General features: G+C 37.6%; 2 protein-coding genes across 2 annotated transcripts in view; one reads left to right on the plus strand and one right to left on the minus strand.

Moving 5' to 3' along the window:
• Positions 1 to 15,832, plus strand: LOC309480204 (hormonally up-regulated neu tumor-associated kinase). The gene is made up of 10 exons (XM_082144610.1): positions 1 to 687; positions 2,114 to 2,406; positions 5,172 to 5,227; positions 5,693 to 5,831; positions 5,923 to 6,050; positions 7,767 to 7,902; positions 8,020 to 8,197; positions 8,393 to 8,476; positions 8,566 to 8,785; positions 9,711 to 15,832. Exons 1-10 carry the CDS (start codon positions 472 to 474, stop codon positions 10,466 to 10,468), a joined length of 2,208 nt encoding a protein of 735 aa, XP_082000736.1. The 5' UTR covers positions 1 to 471; the 3' UTR covers positions 10,469 to 15,832.
• The window catches only part of selenoi (selenoprotein I), a 15,230-nt gene continuing 11,785 nt past the window's right edge, over positions 14,776 to 18,220 (minus strand). The window contains exon 10 of the mRNA XM_082144611.1: positions 14,776 to 17,323. Within this exon, the coding sequence (XP_082000737.1) occupies positions 17,216 to 17,323 (108 nt within the window). The 3' untranslated portion in view covers positions 14,776 to 17,215. The remainder of the gene's footprint in view (positions 17,324 to 18,220) is intronic.

An 18,220-nucleotide genomic window follows, 5' to 3' on the forward strand; every position in this document is an offset into this window, starting at 1 on the left:
CCTCTCACTACGCTAGGCTCACAGCATCAACCTGAGACCAGATACAGTTAATTATCTACCAGGCGCGCACACACACACACATACACACACAAAGATAAGAGTGCATGAACTAACCAGACTGACAGAAGAACCTTCCGTTGGACCGAAAAGAGACAGTCTAGATGAAAAAAACAGATAAAGAGAGGTAGATCTGAGGCTAGAGACGAGTAAAAGACAGGTACCTGGTCCCAACACAGGACATGTGATTATGGATCAGTATCAGGACTAAAGAAAAAACACATGAGAGGAGCGAAGAGTGGATATTCTCCTTCTTAACAGGACAGACCAACACCAACATCTAAAGAAGAACCAATGAGACCAGCCTCCATCACTCATGCCCTTCCTCCCTTGCCAACCGGTTTTCCTCCATCCTCCACCTGTCCGCTCGGTGTCACCCTGTGGATCTGCTAGCAGACGGGCATTACTGGCATCATGCCGGCTGCACTGAAGTCATCTCTGGATGGGAGCATGACAGATTCAGGGGAGCTGGAGCAGGCGGCACCTCCCTGTCTTGGAAAAGTGCCCCGCGACCTGCTCCAAAACTTTCCTCACACTAAGCGTGTGGGCAGCTACCTGGTGGGCAAAATGATCAACAAGGGCTCGTTCGCTAAAGTTATGCTGGGGATGCACATCAGCACAGGAGAGAAGGTAACAGGCACACACCCGGTCTCTTACACGCAGACGCCTGTCAATCAAAGGCACAGTGTCACACACTAATGGTGTCAGTCATCAGTGCGCTGAAGGGTTGTCATCCATTTTTCATGCTGTCTCTCTGTCTCAGCTTTCATAGCGACTCCGTCTTTCCTAATCTCTGACACGCACCGCAGTAATAATCCATTCACACAAACACACTCACACTGATAGAAACATTTAATGGCACTTTATGTTTAGTGGGATGACCATGAATTGTGTGTTGGCTAGTGATTTTTATGCATGCTAACTAGTATTTTACAGTAAGCTCCCATTAGTTAATGCATTAACAAATGTATTGCTCATTGTTAGTGAATGTTAGTTACAGTATTTATTAATCTTCGTTAACATTAGTTAATAAAAATACTTTAATTGTTTGTTCATGATAACTCGGGTCCATTAAATAATATCATCAGATACAACTTTTGATGTTTACAATGTCTTAGTAAATGTTGAAATTAACATGAACTAAGATTAATAAATGCTTTATTAGTTCACGTTAACTAATGTAACCCTACTGTAAGATGTTACCTGTATTTTGTCTGCAGACGTATTACTAGATGGTAATGATATAGTGGTACTTTAGATCATCATTGTTTTAGTGATTTGAAATATTATTATTATTACTTTGTGTTGTAAAACATTTCACATCAGCTTTAATAGAACTTAGTGAAAAATCTATTTTTCATGTGAATGTATTTGCGTATGAATGTAATGTAGGTTTACATATAGATTTGATTATTTATAAATAAATACATAATATTGCCAGTATATCAATAATGAGTACATTTTTGGTAATTCGAAAACTTCTGGGTTCATCATGACACAGACAAACAGAGAGAGAGAGAGAGAGTTTTAGCTCAATCTGGCCTCCTCTCCTCACTGTGGTGACCTGAGCTTTCACGGGTCAGTAAATGTGGCCTGTGTGCGTGTGAATGTTACCAGCTCTTATTCACATCACTGAGCCCTTCCTGACCACTCTGTTTACCTCAACAGGTTGCTGTGGTGATGCGTAAGCATACATCACCCCAAGCACAATCCTAGAATTTTAGAATGTAAATTATTATCATGGAGTTCCTAAAGAGAGGGACTGTGAGCTATAGTGTAAGCCGTGCTATGGACGCCGTCGGGACACTCACCTAAACCAGTTTTATATACTATAGAAGTTTTCTTTACACAATATTGTTTTGTAGAAATAAAAATCAAGTGAGATGTCTTTACCCCCCCCCAGCTGTGAAGTTAAATTAAAGACTTCTTACATACAATTTCTTACAAGATATCTTAATCGTAAGACTAAACTGTCCTCTTATATTATTATTTCTTCTAATCATTTTTACTAGAAAAACCTTAGAAAATGAAGCATAATTGCTCTCTGTTTCTGCAGGTGGCGATCAAAGTGATAGATAAGAAGAAGGCTCGTCAGGATTCATACGTTTTAAAAAACATGAAGCGTGAACCCCGGATTCACCAGCTGATCCGCCACCCCAACATCGTCTTGCTGCTGGAGACGTTGGAGACGGAGAACTGCTACTACATGGCCATGGAGCTGTGCGGAGGAGGAGACCTTATGGACCGAATCTGTGAACGCAAGCGGCTGGAGGAGAGAGAGGTCCGCAGGTACACCCGCCAGATACTGTCTGCAGTGGAACACCTGCACCGACACGGGATAGTTCACAGGTAATCAGCACACACACAGATACTGACAGGACATGTTAAATGACAAAATTACACCCGCGAAATGAAGTGTAGAGATCATATGGAGTGTTAGGGATAATGGGGTGGAATGAGAAAGAAAAAGAAAGGAAAACGCTGAGAGGGTGTTATGCTGTAGAGCGGATTCTAGTCTATAAAAGCCTAAAATAATGAAGTGCTGTGTGTCATAGATGAGAGAAGTGTGTGAAAATGGATGAAATCAAAGAGCAAGCGTATGTGTTTGTCGGAGTGCTTGGTTATAGTCTGAGGATACATTATCAATTTAAAATAAATAAATAAATTAAATTTGTAAATTATTTTGATTTTACCCCCTGTTTCACAGACAAGGCTTAAGCCTAGTTCCCAGACTAAAATGCATATTTGAGCTGTGTTAACTGAAAGCAGCTTGCAGTGGCATATATTAAAATATTTCAGTGCCATTGTTTTGTCTCAAGATGCACACCAGTAATGTTTTTTTTTAAAGGCAAGTTTATAACAGCTAAATGGCTTAAATGAACTAAGGCCTAATCCTGGCTTAATCTTAGCCCTGTCTGTGAAACCGGGCCTTAGAGTCTTATATAGTTTTTTGGTTGCACTTTATTTTACAGTACGTGCACTTACAGTGTACTTACAGTGTACTTAAATAAGAAAGTACTGGTTAATATAAGGTAACTAATTACATGATTAAGGTTAGGTTTAGGGGTAGGTTCAGGGTTAGTACTTAGTTATTACCCAGCTATTGTAATAACTATAATAAGTACATAGAATGTACATGGGGAACAGAACTGTAATATAAAGTGCTACCAATTTTTTTTTAAATAAAGTGTGTCTGAAAATAGATGAAATCAAAGAGCAAGTGAATTTGTGTGGGTTTAATTAGCTATAGTTTATGGATACATTTTGGATTTGATAAATTATATTAGATCATTAACACAATAAATGATTAATAATACAAATTATATTAAAAATCTCAGTTAAAATCTTTATGAATTTAATATTTTAGAATTTATTTGCAAAATTTCTATTCCAATATGAAAAAGTATAAATATGTCTAAAATGATCAAATAAAAAAATGATTACATTTATTTTAAAAACACGTTTTGTTGTTTTAGGGGTAGGGATAGAGTAAAAATAAATAAAAATAACCTAGTCTACAGTATGTCCTGATTTAAACAAGTAAATGTGTGTGTGCGTGCAGTTCTTTGGTCTGCCAGTGAAGCCTAATTGAGGCAAGAGTGGGAATGTCATTAGCTTCTCATGACATCATCAGCCAGAGCCACTATGGTTAACACATCATTCACTGACTTCCTTACTAATGGAGTCCCAGGATGAAGCTTCATAATGCTGAGGTCTGTGTCACACACAATCCACTCAGTAAAGAGCCTTTTTTAGAGTATGTCAAGGATCAAAGGACGTACATCAACCAACACGCCATACACACACACACTTGACTACCCGCTGCGTTAGTCAACAGATACAGTCCCCATGGTAACGAAATGCATGTGGGTTCATGTCCATTTCAGTTCAAAAGTTCACCCACTTCAAATGAGATTAATCAGCCCAAAATCAAACTATTTTATCAACTGGCTCCACAAACACTCTCTTTATGATTTTAAGCCTGTCTCTGCTGACCTCTCTGTACACACTAATAATACCCACGAAAAGCTCAGTCAAACTGCTTTCCCCTAATACACTGTCAGAGAACATTAATACTGGAAGATTTTCAGAGTAGTCTTTCAGCCTTTTCTTTTTTGGACATTTTAGGGACAGTGTCAGTATGTGTGTGTGTGTGTGTGTAAAGGAACGTTAGGCCGCCCATTGAGCTTTGAGATGTTAGCCATGTCAGTAAAAATGGAGGGAAATGAAAATAGCTTTGAGGGCTGTGATATTTTTATAGGCTTTTCATATAATTTCATATTAAATGTGAGGAGCGTGCGGTCGTCAAAGTGAGTGTGAGTGTTTATTATGAAGTGGAAAGAAAGGGAGAAAGGGAGTAAGATAAAAGGAAAAAGAGAGCGGAGAGTGTAAAAGTAAAACTTGGCAGAATGACTGAACATCCAGGACCACCAAGCTGTGATATCACCAACAATAATTCTCGTAGGTCTGTTCTTTAGTACAAATCCCCTTTTAATTTACATGTTTCATTACATTTTGTGTTCTGCTAGAGGTTCTTGGCTGGTCATGGAGGGAGTTGATGGGGTCCTAAAGTCTGAGACCACTAGTAAAAATGCATCTATTTTGCATTACATTTTATTATCATCATTAACTAAAACTATTACAATTTTATAATAAAGCTGCAATAATATAAAATATAAATATTAGAAGAAAAACTTAAACTTAAAAAAACTTACGAAAAACAACAACAACTAAAACTAATAAAAATTACAAAAGCAAATAACAAAATTACTAAACCTTAAAATGAAAATTGAAAAAATTAATTAAAATAAAAACTGAAAATATAAAAATAAAAGCTAATTCAATACTATAATAGTACTGTATATAATTAATACTGATGAAATTGATGTTTTTTTGCTCAGTTTTCTGAGTGTATTAGCTTGCACAAGAAATAGTGCCAAATCTTACCCTTTTTTTTTCTTGCAACATTGGTAAGTGTTCACAATAGATTTAAATCTGAAAGGGAAAAAAATATAATTAAAAAAATAATGATAATAATAATAATTTTGCACCCAGCTATGTAGGAGTTGTTTTTAACTAACCTCCTTCATCTCTGAATATTGTTTTTTAACTAGGGACTTGAAGATTGAAAACTTCCTACTTGATGAGCACAACAACATTAAGATAGTTGGTGAGTGTGTCTTGCCTCTTGCCTCTTTTACATAGTGTGTATATGTACATAATTGAATATGAGGAAAGTTTTGTCAAAGCTTTCAAACTGTAATACATTAATACCTCTAAGAATGACTCATAAATATGGTTGCAGTAGTATACACACAAATGCAAGCACACATGAAGAACTCATTTACAATTAGTCATTTAGCAAAACGTATCACTTACCAATGAGAAATATCATAAGTAATAGCATCAACCAATGTCTGTTTCATCCTTTTATTTGTGTATTTCATTTGAGGCTTCTGAAATCTGTATGATTTATTCTTGAATGTCTAATTACAAAAACATCTAGGGAAGAAAAACAAAACAAATAGAAAATGAGTTTATTAAACAGTCTGCTATTTACAGTATCTGTATCAGAAACAGTGGACAGTTGTATATTCATGCAAGTCCACTAACATGCGAGTGTGTTTGTGTGTAGACTTTGGTCTGAGTAACACTCTGAAGGCAGACTCTCTCTCTCTGGAGCTTCTGAACACTCAGTGTGGCAGCCCTGCTTACGCTGCTCCTGAACTGCTGGCCCACAGGAAGTACGGCCCTAAAGTGGACGTGTGGTCTGTGTGAGTCTTCTAGAACTGCCAATCACATATAATGTCAGCTGATTTTGGGTGTCTTTTTAATGCGGCTCTGTGTGTTTCTGTTTATGCATAGGGGTGTGAGTATGTTTGCCATGTTGACCGGCACTTTACCGTTTACGGTGGAGCCCTTCAACATCAAGCAACTTCACCTGAAAATGGTGAATGGAGAAATCAGTGTGATACCGTCGGACATCAGCAAAGGTAAAATGTATGGCAGCGGTTATTGCATTTTGCACTGTGTAACACAAAGTATGTTCTATGCCCTTAATGCATTAAATGCTATTTACACTAATTGAAAATTAAAAAAAAGCTAGCGCACCATCCACCTCTCCACGCTACTGCTCCCTGTTACCAGTGGCATTTGTAATTTTGTCTGGCTCAATCAGACAATGGTGGGCAGAGTTAGTGTAAATGGCCTCTGCCAACAAAACTATGAATTATGGTGGGGACTTTCCATTCACTTTACTATTGAACTTTTTATTGACATTTACTATCTTCTACTATTCTCTAACCTGAAACTATTGGCTGGTCCATACAATGAAGGTGATTTCAGGTTTTACTATCTATGTGTGGAAATTGATCCCCATTATATACACAACCATTCAAAATGTTTGCGTCAGTAAGAGTTGTTTATCAAGACATTGATATTTTTATTCAGCAAGGATGCATTCAATTAATTGAAAGTGACAGTAAAGACAATTATAATGTATCAAAAGATTTCTGTTCTTTTGATCTTTCTATTTATCAAATAATACTGGAAAATGCATCACTGTTTCCTCAAAAATATTAAGCAGAACAATGTTTTCAACATAAGAAATGTTTCTTGAGCAGCAAATCAGCATATTACAATGATTTCTGAAGGATCATGTGACACTGAAGACTGGAGTAATGATGCTGAAAATTCAGCTTTGTCATCACAGGATGAATTGCATTTTAAAATGTATCAAAATCGAACAAAAGTTATTTTAAATTGTACCCCAAATTTGTGAACGGTACTGTATATGCACACACATGCATAAAGTTAAAGATTCATCCCTAAGGAGTTCTTCATCAGGACAGGATACACAGAGAGAGAAAGAGAAAAGAGAATGAGAGAAAAGATCAAAAGTGTTAAGTGCAGTAGTGCATTTCGAAGTGTCCTTCTTCCCAATCAGATTGTGAGATCATCTGATCTGGCACATTAATATTAATCTTCATGAATATTAATAACAGAGTATATTCACCAATCACAAAAATAGATACACTACAAACATGATGACGCAAAATGTCTGCTAGTGGAACAGAACCCGGCTGGGTTCCCCGATTCCGTTGCAGGTTACATTAGATCATCGTGAGGTAGTTTGTACATTACGTATGGTGAATTGCCTCCTGTTTCTCTGAACCAGCTCATTGTTTATTAAAAAGAAAAATAGAATCGCTGGGCAGGGAGTTCTTGCCCAGAACAGAACCATACCACCAATCTAAACTGTATGCTATTTGTCAATCATCTTAGATGATAGTGTTCCTGACAGAAATGTTGGTATGGTATACGGTATGTCATTTTGTGTGCTTTGTTGACATCCTGAGGCTGTCTGTAATGGCACTCTAAGCGAATGAGTAAATGTGATCGTCACTGTCTACTGACACAAACACTACCCTCACACAACACAAGGCCAGCGCAGTGCCAAACTGGCACTCTGATCTGAAGAGTCCCCCCAGATTGAGAAGCTGGCACAGGGGAGCAAAGTGCTTCTTGAATCTGATCTGCCCTTCTGTAAGAGAAACCTTGAGAAGTTCAGTCTGGGTCGGACACACACACATTCACTCACTCCTCTGACAAATCAGTGTTGAGATCTTCTGTGTAAGGTTAAAACAAAGTTTTGAGACTACTTTAGCAGTGTCAGGATGTCAGTGTCCTCTCTCTTCTTTTCTTTCTAGCGGCTGTACAGTTTGTCTTGTCTCTGCTGGAACCAGACCCAGCAAAAAGGCCAACAATAAAAGCAGCAATGGAGGATAAATGGTTGAATGAGGGTTATGCCAAGAGACCCCTACATACTGTAACTCATAAAAACAGGTACTTGCTAAATGAAATCTAATACTAAAGTTACCCAAAGGAACAGAGATACAACTTGAAAAATCCATTTAACATTTCCTGATACGTGTATATGTGTGTTCTTTGTTGCTTCTTTAGGCTGCGTCCTGAGGATCTAAATTCAGCTGTGCTAAACTACATGACTGAATCTTTTGGTTACGGGCTTTCTGATATCATCCACACTGTCATCAGTAACAAGCCGTCTGCCATCTTAGCTTGCTACCATATACTGCAGAAAAAACTCAACAGGCATCAGAAAGTTGTGAGGACCATGAAGGTAAAAAGATATATCAATCATTTATCAGTTATTGACCATAACATGAGAATAATTATCAGTATTTAAATATTGGCCTAAATACAAGTATATTTATCAGCATTTCTTGACATGTCAAAACTTGATACTATGATACTTCCTTGGTTGACATATTATTAAGTTTAGGATCACGGCTAACATGTCAGTCATTGTCCTCAGAGAGAAGAGAACAGCGAATGGAATCTTCTGAATAAGGGCTTGTCGAGAGGGAGAAGCAATGCAAGTGCTAAGAGTCAGCAACAGGTGATTTGTCCTTCTATATCAAGAATTTCATCTTGTTTCTTAAATACTCACGGACACACAAAACATTTAACACACTCTTCCTTCTCTAGTCTCCTCAGAGTGAGAGGAGCTCAAGGCAGGCCAGTAAGACCCAGAGCAGCCAATCACAGGACAGAGATGCCCAGACTGGCATGAAAAGACCTGCGGACATCATTAGACCAAAGCAGCCAAGCCTAGTGGACAGAGCAGATTCCCCCACCTCACTGCCTGTGGACACAGCGAATGAGATTGACATACTTGTGGAGACACATGATGGACTGATTCCTAAAGGTAATGCACGTTTATAGGAAAAATATTTTTTATAGAGTGTTGCAGTGATGATCTATTTTTGTTGGCCAACCCGGAAGTTAGCATTTTTTTTTACATCGGCTTTATTTATATTTGAGATTATTGGATAAAATAAGCTCTGATACCTGCTAAAGTTCACAATAGTTACACATTTTGATCTTTAAGATCGTTCTCAATATTAAAGAATAGCAGAGTTCACACCAAAGCTATAACGATAACGGCACGGAAAAACGATAACGCTGGAATCACTTTCAGAATGATTTTATCCAGCTGATGAACGATAAAAACATAAGCCAATCAGAATCTATCCTGCTGTTACAAGCTCGAGCATTTAAAGTGACAGACAAGCACGCACTTACAATAAACAGAACGATATCGTTATACTTATCGTTCTTGGAGTGAACGGGGCTTTAGGCTATAAATGAACTACACCACGATCGCATGACTTCAATGTCAAGTTTGACATAGAATAGTTTGCAAGAGTGTGAGTGTAAACACATCGAGGCTGTGGAAGCCAACTAGTGAGTAGATGAGTTTACCTGTTCGGCATGATGATGTTTAATGGCCCACACAACCTCTGTAATCCCAATTAGCTGCCTCCATCAAAGATTTCTTTTAAATCTCAAGTGGGGTATTACTGTTGTATTTTATGTCATAGAATAAAACATGAAAATATCTTGAGCTTGTGATAACCACAGATCTTTTTTCAGGCATTTAACCAAAAACCCATTCAAAAAACCCATTGACTTTGGGAAAATGGAACCAAAAGTGCTCAGTAATTCTCACTAATTTCTGGGTTTAAAGATTCATTCCTGCAGAACTCTACAATACTGTTATCATTTGTTTAATTTTTAAATTCACATAATGCATATTCAGCTGACCGAAATTTTATATGTGTGTATTTTAGTCTCAGCGTTTGGTGAAAAGGAGATGCTTCGTGTCTCACCCCCTAAGTGTTCCTGCAGAGAGGAGAGCGGCACCAAACTCTGTGACTCTGCCCCTTGTGATGCCACTGTAACCATAGACACCTCTAGAGACTCCCAGACAATGAAAACACCAATCAAACCACATGATCTGAGACCGGCTTACTCTGACAAATATCAATCTCTGGACTGTGAATATCAGCATGATGACAAGTTAGAGAAGTTACAGACGTTCTACTCAGAGAAAGGGGCTTCTCCCAGAACGGGACATCGCTTTAAGGATCTATTACTGGCCATTGAGGAGAAAACCTACAATGCTCGCCACCTCAGCGCCATGGAAACCACAACACAAACCTCCCCTTTACCGCGACTACGACACACTGGGACGCTTAAAGAATCCGCACCTAGAAAAGTCACTTGGGTAGGCTTGACGCGGCACACAACGGCTGGCACAGGCTCCTCGTCTTTCTTGGTAAATGGGTCCAAACCGCCACTGTTTCCATCTCAAAGACAACAAGCTCTCGTCATTAAAAACCTGAGACATGGAAAGGAGAAGAGGAACGTGGGAACGGGAGGGGGAGGAGGGACAGGCATCCCCAGTAATACAGCGAAAAGAAACTCAATTCAGTTGCGAACGGCTATACAGCGCCGAGTCACGGACCTCAACCTACCAATGCTTCCGTCTGCTTTACAAAACAAATCTGACAAAAAGACAGAAATACTCAGAATGGATTTTGGGTGACATTTGAGGCTTTCTTAAAAGGAGTACTCCGGGTTTAATACAAATTAAGCTTGCTCGACAGCATTTGTGAATTAATGTTGATTACCACAAAACTAATCATTTTCATTCATCTCTCATTTTCTTTAAGGAAAGACAGACAAAACTTTATTTTTTTCATGCACTGGTCAGTTTTGAGATTTGGGGCTTTTTTGCTTTCATAACGTGTCTTATTTCAGACTAGAGGAAAGAAAACATCTAACACACATTTACTGGACATGCTTATTTTATTACACTTCTATTTATTTGAGTCTGTACAATACTTGTCTTTAAAGGCTGTTTTCTCTAAATTAGTTTTTTTTTTTTTTTTATGCACTGAGCCAGAAATCTCCACTTCAGTGGCTCTTTACATGCACCAAACTTTCCATTTAGTTCTATCTTAATTCTGAAGGTTTTTTACAGTGGATTTATATAACATTGTATTCCTAAAAACTGATTTATAGAGTGTTTAAAAAAAGAGATATCCAAAATCCCCACAGTATATCGACATCTGGCTATATTGAATCTGGCTTTATCCAGTGTTTCTGTTTTGGAAATGTATGCAAATCAGTGCATATTTAAATAGATAACAACTCATTTCCGTATTTAAACAGTACATTAAGACTGTTTTGACAAGTTTTCTGAAATGTTATGTGATTAATCAATCAAAAGTATGGTGATTTCTATTCGTTTTTTTTGTTCTATTAATTCTTACCCTATATTCATTCACTTTCATTTTTTTTGTGTGTGTGGGGTAACATTATGGCACAATTGCCGACATTGTTATCTGCTTCAAAAAGCAGTCAACATCTCTTCTTCCCATTACCTCCCCTCTTGCCCACCCTAATCCCCCGGTCCCAGGACAATTTGACTACTCTTAATTGTCTGGATGGGATTTGACTGATGCCCATTGTAGGTTTTAAGCTCCTATCATGTTTCTCGCTTTATGAATGAATGCATCTCAATGGCATCACTCAACTATGTCAGTCGGTGCCAAAGGATGAGGATCCATAAGCCAGCTTATTGAGGAAAATAATTGAAGTATTTTACCGGACGCCTAGAATTCAATGAAGTAGAAAACTATTGTTCAGGAATCTGGAAATGTAATTTTGGTACGTCTTTTTTTTTAAACTTGTAACTTGTGTTACAAATAAATTGACAGGATACACAATTCTGGATTGCTTGCATAATTGTAAATATGTAATTAGGCTAATGTTTGAGTATTTGAGGTGTGCCTGTTTGTTAAATGACCAACTGTGTTGTGGCTGCTCCCCAATGGCCAGAAGGGTTTTGAATAATGAACATGTAAAGGAATCTTTCCCTCTTTTCAACTGGTGAGGAGCTCATGAATTATGAACACTTTGTTTTGGTACATGATATGGTGCTGAGGGGGCTTGGCCTTTGTGTGTGCGTGTATAGATATGTGCTGGAGAGAGATTGATCCGAAGTGAGTGTGGCATGTCTGCGCCTCTTCTCAGACTTGTAACCACATAGTTCCCCAATTTGAGGACAAATTAAACACCCTGAAATTATATAATCCAACTTTTTTCAATTTGATTGCATTAGGTAACAACACATCAGACCAAGTGGCATCTGTAAACAAATGCTGTTCTTTTCTCAGAATTTACTTTTCAAGCCATTATTGCAAAAATACTTTTAACCCACTTTGACCTAAAGGGTCAAAACCAAGTTTTTTTTCAGTTTTTTATTGAAAGAAGGCTGCATTTATTTGAAAAAACAAACAAACAAAAAAACAGTAAAAACAGTAGTTTTGCGAAATATTATTACAATTTAAAATAAATATTTTCTATTTTAAATGACTGTAAAATGTAATTTGTGAATATGTGATGCAACGTAAAATGTTCAGCAATCATTATTACGTAAGTCTTTAGTCACATGGTCCTTTAGAAATCAGTTTGACAAATATAAACATTATCCTAACGTTTGACAACTACAAATTGTCCATATTTCTAACAAAGTCTATTGTTTTTAAAATATGATATATACCAACCTTCTTATGAAATTATTTTGAAAAGTGTTTAAGCTCAATTTCTTTAAAATATTTTACTGCAATGACATTCATTTGAACTGTGCAGGCTTACATGTCCAAGAGTATTATGAACATGTCCAGCAATACATCACCAAAGTGGCCTGACCTCAAATACACCAATGACATAATGTCTGGACATTACCAGGGTGCTACCATTACCTCCAAGACAATCCCATCTGTCTCTGCTTTAATTAAACACACCATAGAAGAAGATAACAAATACCACCTGAGTGACTTAACTGGAAAGACGCTACAGGGGTAGGGTATCTTACTGTGCCCGTCAACCTACTGATGAAGAGGCACTTCACCCTGAGTTCCATGGGAATTAATATGTGATAGGCCTATTTAGATTTGCTTTTTGACAGAACACACTATTAGTTGTTTAACACACTTAGAGCCATACTCTACTGTTTGAGCAACAGGAATGTTAATTTATTCAGTGGACTGTGTCAAGGTGACCAGGCACCCGTCAAGCCCAATCTTGCATTAAACAAGCCCAAACTTGCCTAACGCCAAAGATAATGTATAAATCATTAGTCAAATTGAAAAATGATGCACAAATGGACGTTCCCTGACTTACTTTTCCAATAGTAGGCCTAGGCCTATGTTTTAATTTTTTTTAAATTCTGTGAGGGGAAAAAAAAATCTATTTTTTCATTCTGTCAGTATATAGTGTAGACTGAAATGCCTCAATGAACGTGTAATTTGCAGGCTATTTAAAACATCAAACTATCTCAAACACTTTTTAATGACAAAACACCGCACAAGTCTGCGATAAAATAGCGCGAGAACTTCAAACCCCCACGTGCTTTGGGAAACTGAAAGGTCGCGCGGTGTTTGAGCCGTTATTAACCTCGAGTTCATCATCGCTGATGTAAACGCCGTTAATCCCGGTTTGAATAAAATATGAATGCCGGGGCTTCTGGGTCAAGCAGAAGTGACACCGCTCGGTGCTAATAGTAACCCAGATAAAACTTAGCAAAACTTACAACTGCATGAAAAAATATAACCATTAGTGCACGAGGCGGGAAAACAGCCACACGTCCCCATGTTCTAAGATGATTTCTGTGTAACGTGAGGTGCGGCCGAGTCCTGACTAGCGTTTCCCAGGAAATAAGGGCAATACACCGGGCCTCTCCGGTTTCTAATGACGTGCATGCATTATTGAGCGCGCACTCCCGGGCAGGACGGCGCGGTCCCACTGGAGGTACCGGGTCAGCCACGCACAAAACGGACCGCGCTCCAGGAACATTACACTGACACTGGCGTTGGTTAATTCATGCAACGTCCGATTAACTGTCAGTTTAAGTCCAGGATCATCCCGCGAAAGTGTCCTCACCCTCAAACGAATTGTAACACTTATGTAGGCCTAAATGGGCTACATATATATATAATTATTATTATATTTGACTAAATATGGTTTAACAATTCTGAACAGTTTTGAAAAGGATACAATTTATATTGGATGTCACAGCTCAATGAAGTCCCACAACTGGGTGAATGCTTACTGCTAACACTTTTATAACAAGCTGTCTTAATTTTTTTTTTATATAATTACAGTTAAAACTAATAGTAGACTAGGCCTTTACTGTTATGATATTTGATTGGGTTTCTAGAAACATCAGTGTGAATGTAATGTGGACAGCACACCTAAAAAGAGGTTAGAAACTACTTTAAAGACCAGCTACAAAGCTGCAAAGTGTTTATAGTATTGCAGTTAAAATCACAAAATATAACAAAATAATTGCAATACATGTGTTATGCATGCCTATATATGCACATTTTAAAATATCTCATCAATTGCTAAAAAAAAAACGATCAAATATTTTATCTAGTTACTTGCATGTCATGTGAGCATTAACGATATCAGTGAACACTGAACAATTAACATTCAAGTGTGTTACTGAAATATTAACATACAATATCAGGAAACACTTCAAGTAAATATTAGGCTCTATGGCATAATGTCAACTAGATTCTTTCAAAACTCTTTCACAAACCACTCTCTCTTGGATACAATTTCCTATATTCAAAAAGAAAAAATGTGTTTGAAAAATGACAATAACATGGTTTTATCAACTAAAACAGCAACGCAACAATACTTTTTCTAAGGGCTACTTCCTGGAAACAAAACATTGGTGGTGCACTATTTAGTACCCGAAACACACAGATGCAGCAGCACTCAGTGAAATCCTGCCTGTCCTGAGACTGGGGTGTCAAAATCTGCAATAGGACAAAATGATACTGTGGATACACTTACATTTAATGGGGCAGCACAACCAAGATAATGTTACAACATGGCTGGATTTTGTTTTACAATATGCAGCAGTTTGAGCGTTTTTATCCCACTTTAGATTAAAAAGAAAAGTTATACAATTACTTGTTCTTGAAAGCATCACACAAATGCAGTTATACAGCAGTTGTCCTGCTACCTGTATAGTTTGAAAACAATCACGTTTAAAAGGGATGCTTACAGTTTAAAATTGATAATAATAGTAACAAACAAAATGAATGCATCAAGCAGCCACTCTGACAGTAGACTCCCCTATCATTATGTGCACTAATAACTTGAAATGTGCCAATTTATAAAGTAAATTTGACCCTCAGAGGAACAGACTCCATGCAAAGAATGTCAAAGTTCTATCACATGCAAAGAAAAAAGCGCCATCTACTGGCTAAAAAAAGCTTTCTGATCTAAATTCTGCAGGAGTGCTCTTAGGAATGAGTGTCATCACACCGTTCTTTAACAAATAATATATTGCAAAATTGTACCGGTCAGTATTTAGATATTGACATTACAGTAAATACAGAATTAACTCTGGATATAACAAATTAAATTATGTATGTTATCCATGCCATTTCTTGATTCATGTGAAATGGGAGGTGTTCGTAGGATAATATGTATCTCACCGTATTATTGACGTTAAAAAAAAATTAAAGCAAGATGAACAACGACAATACAATGTTATAACAACATGGACAGGCTGTACATGTTTAAACATCAATCGATCGGTTTCACTGACTGGCTCTCATCTCATAGAAACAGAACATATGGAGGCATGAGGTTTCCAGAGTGAGAGTATGTAAACCACATACACAGATATATACATACAGTACATATGCACATACAAACAGGCACTCATCCAAACATATATACATGTGTAATATATATATGTATACACACACACAATACATTCAGCTCATGCACACTTCTGGACACGGAGACCCAGTGAAAGTAAAAAAAAAAAAAAAATCCTATTAACCGTCATATAAGTCCTCAGTCCACCAAACAAAAAACGTAGATAGACAAAGTAAAGGAAAATGAGAGAAATAAAAAGACTAAATGCTGGAATGAGCTTAACGCAGGCCATGACACCTGTTGTTTGCAGGTTTAACAGACATGTTGAACTTGGTGGCACACAGACTAGTGCTTTTATCGTGTTTAAAGAACGGAGCGAGGTTTGACTCGCTGACTCCAAGTGCACCCTCTCCTGGTCAGGGTTTGAAGCGCACTCTTCATTCAAGCACAAATAAACTCAATAAAAGCTTACTAGTGGAGCAAAACAAAAAGAGAACTGAAAAAAAAAAAAAAAAACCCTGAAAATCGGCATGCAGACACACCATCACCAATGTAAAAGGGAAACAAAACCCAAAAAAATATCCCAAATAGATTAGTTACACAAGTTCGAATGGTCAGATGAGGTGGTGGTTTGAGCCGTGTGTAATATTATAAATAAACTAGTTGCTTGTGTTCACTGTAATGGAGTCAAAACAAGTCATCTTTGAGGTGGTTTAAATTTTTCTTATGTCATTATTACAATTCTATATAGTTTTAGAGATCAGCAAAAGCACCATAGTTTTAGATAAGCAATTAACATCCGTTCCCTCGTACATATAAATAAGCTTCATATTAACTGAAAAATAAGACTGTTTTCCCAGTCTTCTTATACTGTCTATTATAGAAACGTAATTCAATAATGCCTATTTTTGATTTCATGACACCCCCCCACCCCACCAAAATGAAATGTAAATAAAATCATCAAATCGAACAGGCTAAAGACATTCATCACTTCCTATGTGTGTGTCCATCATCATGTGGTTTGCTACATGTGATGGTGCGTGTTGGGAGTGAGTGTGACTCATCTGACAGAGAGCGTATAAGTGAGATTAACCATTCAAGGCTCCTAGTATCTCAGCTGAAAAGCACATTTCCTTAGGAAACAAGCGAAATCCCCAGCTTCACGGATACCACACAACCAAACTGTCTCCCCTCAGAGCGAGCAACACAATACAGTTCTTTCTGTGAGGAATGAGCTCTGTTACACAGCTGCAAGTCGAGGCACTGTAGGTCCTGGGCTCAGTGGATCCTGTTGTAGAGCTGCATTTCTGAGTCCCATTGTGTAATTGTGTGTCTGAACCCAATATGTCCTATGGCGCAGCTCCACCCCTGGGCACAGTGTGCCCCGTGGTGCAGCTCTGTCTCAGGGCTCGATGAGCCCCATGGTGCAGCTCTGCCTCAGGGATCAGTGGGCCCTGTGGTGCAGCTCCACCCTCTTGTTGATTGAGCAGCATCCTCAGAATAAGAAGGCGCGTTTGGTCAGTACAATTTGGTTTCCTGGCGTTAGCTGTGTCTTCTTGGTGATTGGTGAGAGTCGGCTAGCTGAAGAGCATGCTGAGATAGCTTAGACCTCAGCAGCCTTCAGGCCGATTTTCTCCTCGTCCTGTCAGTCCGAATTGGGCTTCTTCAGTGAGAAAGCATATATGTTAAAATGATCACTCAGCTGCTTCACCTGCACAGGGAGACAGAAAGAAAAGATGATAATTAGAAAAACATGACAACTAACAAAGGATATTTACAACATTATATTTATTATATATATCATAATGTTTAATAAAGTGTATTAAATATTAAAGGGTTAATAATAACCACATATGTATTACTATTATTAATGGTTTTTATTAGTTATTATAATATCAACTTAATATTAATACATACAATTTATATTTTTAATAATTCTAAATAAATCAAATATATATATATATATATATATATATATATATATATATATATATATATATATATATATATATATATATATATATATATAGCCGTGGTCAGAATTATTGGCACCTTTGTTAAATATAATCAAAGAAGTCTGTGAATCTGCATTGTTTATCCTTTTGATTCACAAAAATCTAAGCATTGAAGTAAAACTAATGAATATAAAAAAATAAAAAATAAAAATCACATTAAAGGTAGGAACAAAGCCAAAGAACTAGCACTGATGAAAGCTGACTGCGCTGACCTAGCGTCGGGGCAAAAAAGCTTCACCTGAACACACCGAAAGGACAACAGCCGACGGTCAACCAGCACGCATGTTCTGCGCCTCCGTGTAAATGAGATATCTGTCTATTTCTGCAGCTATATTTGTCTATATTCATCATTCAAAAAGGGAAACCTACACTGCAGGCTGCAGATACACAAGCCGTAAACAAAGCAGTGCGTGCTTACCATTTTGAATATCATCATGCTAATCACTTTCTTTATTCCACTCGGCTCATGTTATTATTAAAATATTTGCCCAGGAACACTCAGGTGAGATGATGTAAAATTAGAACAGCCTTCTCTCTGTACGGTCTTAACTTCTTTGCTCGCTGATTTGCTATTATTCTTGTGCACTGACTCG

Source organism: Leuciscus leuciscus (genome assembly GCF_965113295.1).
Source record: "Leuciscus leuciscus genome assembly, chromosome: 18".
Lineage (NCBI taxonomy): Eukaryota > Metazoa > Chordata > Actinopteri > Cypriniformes > Leuciscidae > Leuciscus > Leuciscus leuciscus.